The 10,827-nt window shown below is 38.5% G+C and overlaps 1 protein-coding gene across 2 annotated transcripts; it reads right to left on the bottom strand.

Moving 5' to 3' along the window:
* Positions 1–2,080: 2,080 nt before the first annotated feature.
* Positions 2,081–8,441, bottom strand: LOC127450556 (lysophospholipase D GDPD3-like). Of its 2 annotated transcripts, none has more exons than XM_051714780.1 (12): positions 8,277–8,441; positions 7,950–8,168; positions 7,591–7,777; positions 5,566–5,608; positions 4,650–4,785; positions 4,225–4,270; positions 4,008–4,126; positions 3,738–3,827; positions 3,436–3,569; positions 3,269–3,328; positions 3,103–3,154; positions 2,081–2,386 (listed from the first exon to the last, which is right to left on the bottom strand). In XM_051714780.1, exons 3-12 carry the CDS (start codon positions 7,727–7,729, stop codon positions 2,258–2,260), a joined length of 948 nt encoding a protein of 315 aa, XP_051570740.1. In that variant the 5' UTR covers positions 7,730–7,777; positions 7,950–8,168; positions 8,277–8,441; the 3' UTR covers positions 2,081–2,257. The 2 variants fall into 2 exon arrangements, with proteins under 2 accessions (XP_051570740.1, XP_051570741.1); XM_051714781.1 differs by having other exon boundaries at positions 7,950–8,041; positions 8,340–8,424.
* Positions 8,442–10,827: the final 2,386 nt, after the last annotated feature.

Genomic DNA, 10,827 nt, shown 5'->3' with positions numbered 1-10,827 from the left:
AAATGAGTTTGTCACTGAATCAGCAAAATGTTTATGTCTACAGACCTACAAAGAGACTTTAGTAGAGGTTTTATGCATTGTAAGAACCAAGCAAATCTATCATTTCCCTACAGTTTGTGAGCTGCTGAGCATGACTTTTGTCAAAAGACAACAATAATAGTCTTATACTATTATGAGTTTCAATAACGTCCGTACATTTTCATGTATAAAAAAGTGTGTCTACATATCTGTTCCCTTTAGTAAAATGCCTAAGTGTTCTAAGAACACAGCAGATCTATCTTTTTTCCTACAGTTTATCGACTGCACACCAACACAGAGTTAAAAAACAGGAGCTGATATTAAAAATAGCTTTACATATTTAACACAGATCTAGTAATCTGCTTAAATTGGCAAAAAGAACCAATCAAACTATTACCTCACAAACAATGTAAGAAGCATGGGGAAGAGAAAGAAGAGACAATCAGAATTCCTGACAGGTACACCTGTGAAACAGACTCTTGAAGAGGTAGAAAAGAAGAGGAGCACTGGAAAAAGTGTAAAAAAGAGAATAAACCTGCCGTCTGGAAAGGGGCAAAAGAAGAAAACAAAGCAAACAAGCAAAAGGCCCAAGCCCAGTGACCAAGAGGATTCTGACACCTCTGATGATGAGAATTTCTGCATTGTGTGCATGGGACACTTTGCAAATTCAAGGTAAAAAAAAAGTGTGGGTCAATTGTGTACGCTGTCAGTTCTGGGTCCACAATGCCTGCTCCCCAGGGGCAGCCATCTACATTTGCCACAACTGTGACATTGATTGAACCCTTATGTGACACATGCACATTCAGGAATACAGTCCATGCACACTCACACAAACACACACAGCAATTGTTTTTGTGCTAAATGTAAAGTTTTAGAAGAAATACGTTTTTTGTCAGTTTAAATTGTTCACTTTATTAACAACTGTTTTTCTTTATTCTTCAATAAAGTTCTTGCATGAATTAGATAGTGTGGATCTTATTTCAGAAAATTACTTCACATTGTTACATCTATCCCCAGCTAGTGTTACAATTCACCCCAGTAGGGGGGTAGGTTGTAACAACGGAACTCTTTGTATTTGACATTAGCTCACATAATCTGTGATTGTGTAGTAGACGTCCAAGTGAGTTTTATTTGTAGTAGACAAATATGGGTACCACGTATCAAAGTGATAGATCTAGCATGAACAACCACTGAGTTGCTGATGCTCAACAAAAAGTGTTACTGCCATCCCCGGTCTCCCCTACCTCACAAACAATGTAAAATGCATAACTTTATGAAGACTCAGGCACTGAAATAAAAGCTTAAAGAAGGATTTTCCTTTGTTTTTGTTTTTTCTGCAGTGCATTTCACGTAATGCTGCCAATCAAGAACGATATGCCGATTAATAACTCTCGTTTGTGTGTTCATCATCTCTAGATTATTAATTTAAATCAACATCAGTGCCGATAAAAAACATGGATAAATGAGCATTGTTGAAAGCAACTTTGTAGAAATGAACAGAGCCGCATTGATTAGACTGTCTGACTGACAACCTATTATGTAAGGGTTATTTCAGCTCATGAAACTCACATGTGATCGGCTGGATGGTTGCTCAATCAGCCCAAAGTAACAAAACGCAAAGAATACTGTATACAAATCCACCATTTGGAATAGGTATGGGTTTAGCTTGTAAAAGTGTGGGACCGAATCACCTTATTTAAAGAATGCAGGGAATGTGTCCCCCATGTCCCCCCTGGCTGCTACACCCTTGTGTCGTCATAAAGGATGTTAAAAACATTTAGTTAAAGTTTCACTGGAAATATATCTCTCTTTCCTTTTCAGAAGACATGGCTGATTTGATCCAATGATACTGTAAAGTCACAATCTAAAGAGCATTGTAGTGATCAACCTTTGATGTCTGTTGATCCCCTGTTGGCCACAGTTGCACTTTGCACAGCCAAGGATAATGTTTGTTTGCAAGCATGGGCAGGGAGGAGCTAAACTGACAGACTAAACTGAAACCACAATAATCATGCAATATGCTGGGCTACTATACAGTAGGAACAATAAAACAGTCCACCTATACAGTATATACGAGTTCCATTTATTTCTTTAAATGTTTTTAATCATGAGGCATGCAGTACCAAGTTCCAGACTACAGTATGCTTGGTTCATTGCCAAGGCTGACAAGCAAATAGTGTCATTGTTGGCAAGAAATTACATAAAGTGTTTGAGGTACATTCTGTGCATTTGTTCTTAATCAAGTGGCATGTCTGTGCCTTTGAATGTAGTTTGATAACAGGGTGGGATAGTCGGACATGACTCCTGTTGCACCAGCAGCAAATGCAGCCTCAATATCCTCTTCCTCGTTACACACAAAGAGGTGAATCTAAATAAAGACAGAGAGAGATAAAGAGAAATACTGGTTGTATTCCATTCTGAGATATCTAAGTGCACTCTGCATAACCACTGTGAGACCATTTTCTTGCTGAAAATATAAGCACTCAATGCAGTATCTTATTTCTTAAATGGATAGTTCACCCAAAAATGAAAATTCATCATTTACTCATCCTCATGCTATCCCAGATGTCTATGGCTTTCTTTGTTATGCAGAACACAAGATACAGCTCAATATTTAAATCCTTTTTTACTATAAATCTCCACCTTTGACAGCCCAGACAGTAGGTGGCGACAGGCACGAAGATTGTGAATCACCAAAAAACAAAAGAAGAACGTGGAAGTGAAAGTGGAGATTTATAGTAAAAAAGGACTTAAATATTGATCTGTTTCTCACCCACATCTATCATATCACTTCTGAAGACATGAATTTAACCACTGGAGTCATATGGATTACTTTTATGCTGCCATTATGTGCTTTTTGGAGCTTCAAAGATTTGGTCACCATTCACTTGCATTGTATGGACCTACAGAGCTGAGGTATTCTTCTAAAAATTTGTATTTGTGTTCAGCAGAAGAAAGAAAGTCATACACATCTGGGATGGCATGAGGGTGAGTAAATGATGAGAGAATTTTCATATTTGGGTGAACTATCCCTTTAATACTACCAGGACAAGACATGAGTCATGCCATAGCATGGCCACAAACCTGAATTCCTCTGTCTTTAAGGTGCTTGAACATCCCTTTTCTCAAAGTCAATCTGCAAGGGCAACAAATAAAGCACACAAAACTATTTCAAACAAATTCGTTGAGAAGTTTTAGCTTGATGGTACTACTACTAAGATCATGTTCACAGTATTTTCCCCTACATTACCTTTCAATCAAATAGATGACCAAACTGTTTCTCAGAATCCATGAGTCTGGTATATATGTTCTGCAGGGATGGGTTCAGTTCAGATAGATAGCAGTATCTTATGCATATAGTAAATTCAATAAAACAATAAAAACAACAGAGTATGGCAGTTAGTTGAAAATACAGACCTGTTGAAGATCTGTGGTAGATAGAACTGCAGGAAACTTTCACCTAGTGGTACAAATGGCAGAATGCCAGTGTAGTACAGCAGGAGTAGCTGTAAACCGCGCTTTAATGTGAACATATAGGGCATGGAGGAGTTCTGCCATTTTACAAGGAGACACAACCAGAGATATAAGAAAGAATGGGCAGTAGAGGGCAATTTCAGCAATGTATACCGAAAAGTTGTTATTATAAGAGCTCTTTCACGTTGAAAAAAAAGTGAGGGGCTCACACACACACGCACATACACACACATACGCGCACACACCATTTTTCGGCAACTAGCCATAATGGAGGATTCCACAGAGGCCCAAACTGAGATGCCCTCTCTGTTGTATTTCTTCACAAGGTCAGAAATCTGAAAGAGACAGTGAATCAAATATGAAGTGTTTAAAAAATTAAATACAAAGAGTGAGGGCTAGGGATGGCTGGAGGTTTTTGAGGGAAAAGAGGTTACAAGAGAACAATCCATTTATTTGCAGCAGTTATGTGGCTCAGGATTTGAAGTGTTAGATGAGAATGATGATCCACCCCTTGCCTTCTCAATCAGTGCACTGTTGTTCTCTTTCACTTCAATGTTCACAGCCATGTGAGGAAATTTTCGGAACACATCCTCTAACAAAGCAAAGTTTTTGTCTGTCCCAGTGCTGTAGTGGCCTGTGCAAGGAGAAAACTAAAAGTTCTAATTATGATTTATCATTATGCATTGATAAAGATCAATATGTGTGTTGATTTCCATCAGTAAAAACACACACCTGTCTTGAAGGTAACCTCGAGTGTCTCTTTATAAGATGGCAACTCCTGAAAATTGTAATAACAAGTATTAAAATAGAAAACAATCCTTTAACCAGAAAGTTTGGTTGAAGTTGACCCACACGGTAGGCAAACATGGAATCTGCATTGATTCTACTCTTATTGGGAGCTGAAAGCATGATCAAATTAGCCAAATTATTTCATACACAGATATGCCAGTGATTGCATGTGCAACGGACATGTCAATTCTATGGAAATTTGGGGAGGTTTCTGTATAATTTTGCGAGCACAGATTTCACGCAGGCCTGTTCATATGGTAATGTCATAGTTCTACTAGCGATTCATGACAAAGTTTAATTAGAGTATTATTTGTACTACGTAGAACTGTATAGCATGCCAGGAGGGTATGTTAAACTTGACCTCTGACCTCCAGGTTTAAGGAGGAGATGGTGACATCGTGCCCAGTCTGCCGCAGGAGGTTCTCATCATGTGACACAATCACATGACCATCTTTAGTTAAGTGACAGTCCAGCTCCAGCATCTCTGTGCCCACCTCCACAGCACTGAGAGAGAAAGGTAAATGGAAAGAAATTTAAGATAGAAAGAAAGAAAGAAAAGGAGGGTATTAAATGGATTGTGAAAGGCAAAGTTATGACGATCAGTTGTAAAAATGTCAGCATAAACATAAAATACTAAGAGATACAGTGGCCCCAAAAAGTATTTAGACACTTTGTTTTGCATTTAAAGACAGATTGTTCCATATTTATGTCAATCCCAATTGGTTTGCTCTTGTGTTATCTATGCAAAAGGGGATTTTCTCCCTTTTTCTCCCCAATTTGGAATACCCAATTCCCAGTGCGCTCTAGGTCCTTGTGGTGGCGTAGTGACTCGCCTCAATCCGGGTGGCGGAGGACAAATCTCAGTTGCCTCCGCGTCTGAGACCGTCAATCCGTGCATCTTATCACGTGGCTAGTTGAGCGCATTACTGCGGAGACATAGCGTGTGGAGGCCCACACTATTCTCCGCGGCATCCACGCACAACTCACCACGTGCCCCACCGAGAGCGAGAACCACATTATAGCGACCACGAGGAGGTTAACCCAATGTGACTCTACCCACCCTAGCAACCAGGCCAATTGGTCGCTTAGGAAGCCTGACTGGATTCACTCAGCACACCCTGGATTCGAACTTGCGACTCCAGGTGTGGTAGTCAGTGTCTTTACTTGCTGAGCTACCCAGGCCCCCAAAATCCATACACTTTAAGTGTTCCTTAAGTGTCCAAATATATTTTGGGGTCACTGTTCAGCTCTGCTAAACAGATGTGAGACCAGCCTCCCACTCACTGTGTAAAGGCCTCCATAGTGTTCTCAATCCTTTCACCACAGCCTGAGGACAGAGAGCAGGAGGTCAGAAAACGTGGACCGGATCTCACATACACACACGGACATAAACATTCCTCAAAGTTAATAACTCACTCAGTCACATATTAACTAACACTTTATATACAATGCGAATGAGGAAAGCATTCGCATATGCTCTCACAATCACTGCAGAATTGGCTGTTCACTGACAAGTTTTATGTAATGGCACTAAGAGTCCCATTCCATTCTAAACAAATAATTACTTTTATGCAATTAATAAAACAAATCTGCAATTTTTTGTTTGTTTGTGTGTGTGTGTTAAAATGCAGGTCAGAATGCATGTCATAAAACAGATAGTTCTGACACTGCTTCTATGCTGACTGTACTTTCAATATTAATGTGCCAAATTGCAGTATTGCTTGGCAACAGTAAACAGCCCACAGATAGGATAATGAACTATGTTACTTGGCAGAATAGTTGTTTTATTCTGATAATTTGATCTTTTATCATATTGCTGTTTCGAATATTTTATAATAGCAATGAGCCACTTGTGTCTGTGCATTACAGTGGTTTTATCACATGTATAAGGGTGGTTTTGGAACTCCCTTAGAACATCCCATACTGTGGAAAAACCACTGTGACGCACAGCCTCTTGTGACTTATTGCTTTCATTTAAAGGGATATTTCACCCAAAAATGATAATTCTCTCATCATATACTCACCTATATATTGTTTTAAACCACTATAACTTTATATCTTCCATGGAATAGAAAAGGAGATGTTAAAAGGACAGCCTCATTCACCATTTACTTTCATTATATGGAAAAAAAAATAAATGCTAATAAAGTAAATGGTGAGTGAGACTAACATTCTAACATCTGCTTTTGTGTTCAACAGATTAAATAAATGAGTTTGGAACAGTAATTCATAACAGAATTTTCATTTTTGGGTGAACTATCCCTTTAACTTGGTAAAATTTTCAATGTGGTATGATAGGTCATCTGTTACTACATCTGTCATCAAAAGACTTGCTTAGAGCAACAAAGAGGACAGTCGGTGCAGTTGAACAAAAGTTTCTGCTGATTTCACAGTTAATTACAGTGTTATTACAGTTAATTACACTTTAAATGAATAGTTCACCCTAAAATGATCATTCTCTCATTATTTACTCATCCTAATGTCATCGCAAACTATTGTGACTTTCTTTCTTCTGTGGAACACAAACAAATATATTTTTATAGAGATATGATGTCTTGTTTGTCAAAACATTGCATGTGAATAATTACCAAATTTTCAAGCTCCAAAACAGGACATAAAGGCAGCATAAAAGTAATCCATAAGACTCCAGTGATTTAATCAGTCTTCTGAGGCAATCCAATCTGTTTTGGGTGAGAACAGACCAAAATATAACTCCTTTGTCACTGTACACCTTGCCACTGCAGTCTGTAGGCACGATCATGATTTCAAGCTCGAGTACACTTCCTAGTGCCTGATGCATGCGCAGAGCACTAGATGGTGCTAGGAAGTGTTATTGAGCTTGAAATCATGATCGCCAAGGAGACTGCTGATGTCAAGATTTAAAGTGAAACAGGAGGTACATTTTGGTCTGTTCTTACCCAAAAATTATTATATCACTTCAGAAGATATGGATTTAACCACTGGAGTCTTTTTTTTTTTTTGATTACTTTTATGTTGCATTTATGTGATTTTAGGAGCTTGAAAATTTGGTCACCATTCACTTGCATTGTATTGACAACAGACATAATATCTTTATCAATATATCTAAGTCTGTGTTCCACGGAAGAAAGAAAATCATATGAGTTTGAGACAACGTAAGGTTGAGTAAATGATGAGAGAATTATAATTTTTGGGTGAACAATCCCTTTAATGTGACTAATATTGTTACAAAGACAAGAATCTCAAACATAGTTTATCAGAGATGAGTAACATAAATCCCCAAACAAGATGTCATTGACTTAGATTTACTCTGGGCATCAGATACTGTACCTCCTCTGTGAGAGATATGTGTGCAAAGGAAGGCTGTCTGCTTCTTCTTGTGTAGAATATGAGGGTTCTTCAGAAAGTACAGTGACGTGAGAGCATAGCCCCCTACTGCTGGGACCAGGTAGTATAGATAGCTTGCCATGATTCCCACTATTAGGGGAGGATAAGGACTCAGGAACAGAAATCTGACCTGCAATCAAGAAAGAGACTGAACTCATTAATAGAACATCAGAACAGAATGTACATATAAATATATATTGTGAACATCCCCTTAACTTTTTTCTCTTTCTACAAAGAAATTGTGATATCTGAATAAAAGAAGAAGAAGAAGAAGAAGAAGAAGAAGAAGAAAAAAGACTTACCAGGCTATTATGGATGCTATTTTCCCTTTACCTCTTTACTGTCTTGAGAGATGTGATCCAGATTTGGTTCCCCCAAGCACCTGTCTTCCAGCCTAAAAGTGTTTATCTTACAATATGATTATGTCGTATCTTTTCCTACTCTTGTGCCTCTCTCCACTGCACTTTACTGTCTGTCTGTCAGCCACACCCTTGTCTTCCTTCACCTTGTCTACATATCACCTTTCAAAGAAAGAAATGTTGCAATGACCCTGATGAGCTCCAAAGGAAAGAAAAACTAGATTGACTGGAACAAGAAATTAACACACAACAAGAATAAATGTTCCTCACTCTTCCTTCATTCCAATATATATGCAAAAGCAATAGAGAAACAGCCCCAATCACGATAATCACCTCTTTCTCTAGGTGTGTGCCGTTAATGTAACACAGGTTCTTGGTAATCAGTCATTGGTAGTTGCACTCTCGGTGACTCCAAATTCCCCCTCCTTTTTTGTGACTGTTGATGAGGTATGAGTGTTTTGGAATGCAGTTTGCCAGACCTTCGGAGTGCATGTTTTTGGCTCTGTGCATGTTTGAACTGTGTGAATTTTCAGTGCCCTCCCAGCACTAGATGCTTTACCCTACATGTCCTTCACAATTGACCAAACTGTCTTTTTCATGAGCACGAAATACGTACTATACATATTTTACAACATACATTACATAGTAACACTTCATGAATCATAACATGAAGCAACACGTGTGAAATAGGTATAAGATGAAGGGAGAAACAGCAGAACGGGATGGAAATCACAAAACGCATTTATTGTTTCTGTATTATTGCAAGTGCAACAGCTGGTACATGAGTTGATGTTTGGCAGATATTAATGTTTTCACACTTTTAAGTGTTTCACAAAAGCTTGTGGCAGAATAGATGTGAGCTCACAGTAACACATACACACACTTCTGTGTTGGTCCTGCCTGTCAGCAGAACATTTTTGTTTCCTATTGTTCTGCTGTTGTATAGAATTGCTGAGAGACTGTTATCTAACATAAAGGGAGGCAGAGACAGATGGTAAATGTGAAAGACAGAGAGAGACAGAGACTAATATGTGGTAATTTTTTTTGCAATTGCCACTTCTTCCTGATTTAACCCTTAAAAATAGTTTTGTTTGAGTAACCTTAAGCTGATTAAGTGATTGTGACGAGGAAGAGGGTGGGACAGGGCCGTTAGGACACATGCCCGGCCCTGAATTGGGCTAATCAGCCGGGAGGGGAATAAAGATGAGCCGGAGGTGCCAGTTTGAGAGAGAGACATAAGCGGCCCCTGTGTGTTTCTGTGTGATTGTGTTTAAGTTGATTTGATTTCATTTATGTTATTAAAACTTACGTTGACTGTTCAGCCGGTTCCTGCCTCCTCCTTGCCCACCTTACCCCGTTTCTTTGGTGCCGAAACCCGGGAAGGAGGAGGGATGCGCTGTCGTGGAGTCCTAAGTAAGTTTTTTTGAACAAAAGTCATGTCAAGTCATATATTTGTAAAACATGATCATTTTACACCCTCATTCTGACCCTCTGTCAGAAACGCTCGGTTTTGGTGCCGCTCCTTTAAGACTTGACAGTAAACGTCCACTGTTATGATTGGCTCTCTGCTCTTGACTGACCTGTTCTCTCCTTGCCATCTCACTGCTCACCACTACTGGGCAGGGCTACAGAAGTGATAAGGTAAAGTAGACGTTGATGTGTTGTGAAGGCAGTCAGATGGAAATATCTACCACAGTGTGACATCACAATGTGGAGGAAAGTAGAGAATGAGTTGTTTTGGCAGCTTGGTTTCAACAAATGCTCTTTTTGCAGTCATGAGGAAGTTTTGAGTTCTGAAACATACAGTATGTTTTTATAGTACAATGACCAGTAGCTGCTCGCAAAATGTTACCTCTGTTTATGGGCAGATTCATTTCTGTCCCAATGGGTCTCAATGAGGGCTCGTTGCAGTACCATACTTGACCACAGATTTCCAGTGGAAAAATAAGGGGTGCTGTGGAGTTCGGGAGGGCAGCAGACTCTCTGACCCACATGCTTGTATATCTACTGTATATCAAACACAGTGTAATGTAGGTTTTGGCTACATTACGACTCAAAAAATTTGAGTGGCTCATTGCTATTATAAAAAACTCATTTATTACATATGTCAGCATTTTGAACACATTTACTGGTTTACAAATTACATTACTAGCAGTTTATAATATGGATCCATGTTTTCAAGTGGATGAACATTTAGGTGGGGCTCTGCCCTTCATACCCATATAGAGGAGCTGCGCCAGACAATGACCCATTGTATGTCAAAATATCAAGGAAAATTTGATTCCTCATGTCATGACCCCTTTAATACCAGTGCTCGGTCTCAGCATAAATAGTCTGTTTTGAAGCAAAATATTTAATATGGTCAATTGCTTCTGTTTATCACTATGTTTTCTACTTAATTATATAAAGTAGGATGTTTTCTAGTTTAATTTATTCTGAACCAGAACAGTATGTGGCACAAAAGCAATAAAATATCATTTTTAAATATTTAACTATAATATGATAGAAAACTATAAATATTACTATAGACCTATTTAAGCCAATTTGGACTAAACTACAAGACATTAATCCTTTAAATATTTTTTTTCTATAAATAGCTTAAATGTAGGTAGCTACGTTTTGTTATTAGCGTGTTGTACTCGTACTAGTAGTTTGACTGTAGCTTAGCTACTAGTTATGAGTAGCTTGTAGTTTAGGAAGCTACAGTATTGAAGGATCTTTCCCAACACTGTTCAGAATACTAGTTCACCTCAATCTAATAGAATTTAAATTTTTATAAGAACACAGCTTTCATGGTTTATGAAGTTTAGTTTTGTATCTA

Source organism: Myxocyprinus asiaticus, chromosome 13, assembly GCF_019703515.2.
Source record: "Myxocyprinus asiaticus isolate MX2 ecotype Aquarium Trade chromosome 13, UBuf_Myxa_2, whole genome shotgun sequence".
Taxonomy (NCBI): Eukaryota; Metazoa; Chordata; class Actinopteri; order Cypriniformes; family Catostomidae; genus Myxocyprinus; species Myxocyprinus asiaticus.
This window is presented reverse-complemented; position numbering and strand designations above follow the sequence as displayed.

Excerpts from the sequence above, each read along its gene's own strand:
- LOC127450556 (XM_051714780.1), bottom strand. The coding sequence starts at position 7,729 with ATGGCAAGCTATCTATACTACCTGGTCCCAGCAGTAGGGGGCTATGCT. Across the intron at positions 4,786-5,565 it reads ACTATGGAGGCCTTTACACA|TGCTGTGGAGGTGGGCACAG; the intron begins GTGAGTGGGAGG and ends TTTCTCTCTCAG. Across the intron at positions 3,570-3,737 it reads TGGCTAGTTGCCGAAAAATG|AACTCCTCCATGCCCTATAT; the intron begins GTGTGTGCGCGT and ends GTAAAATGGCAG.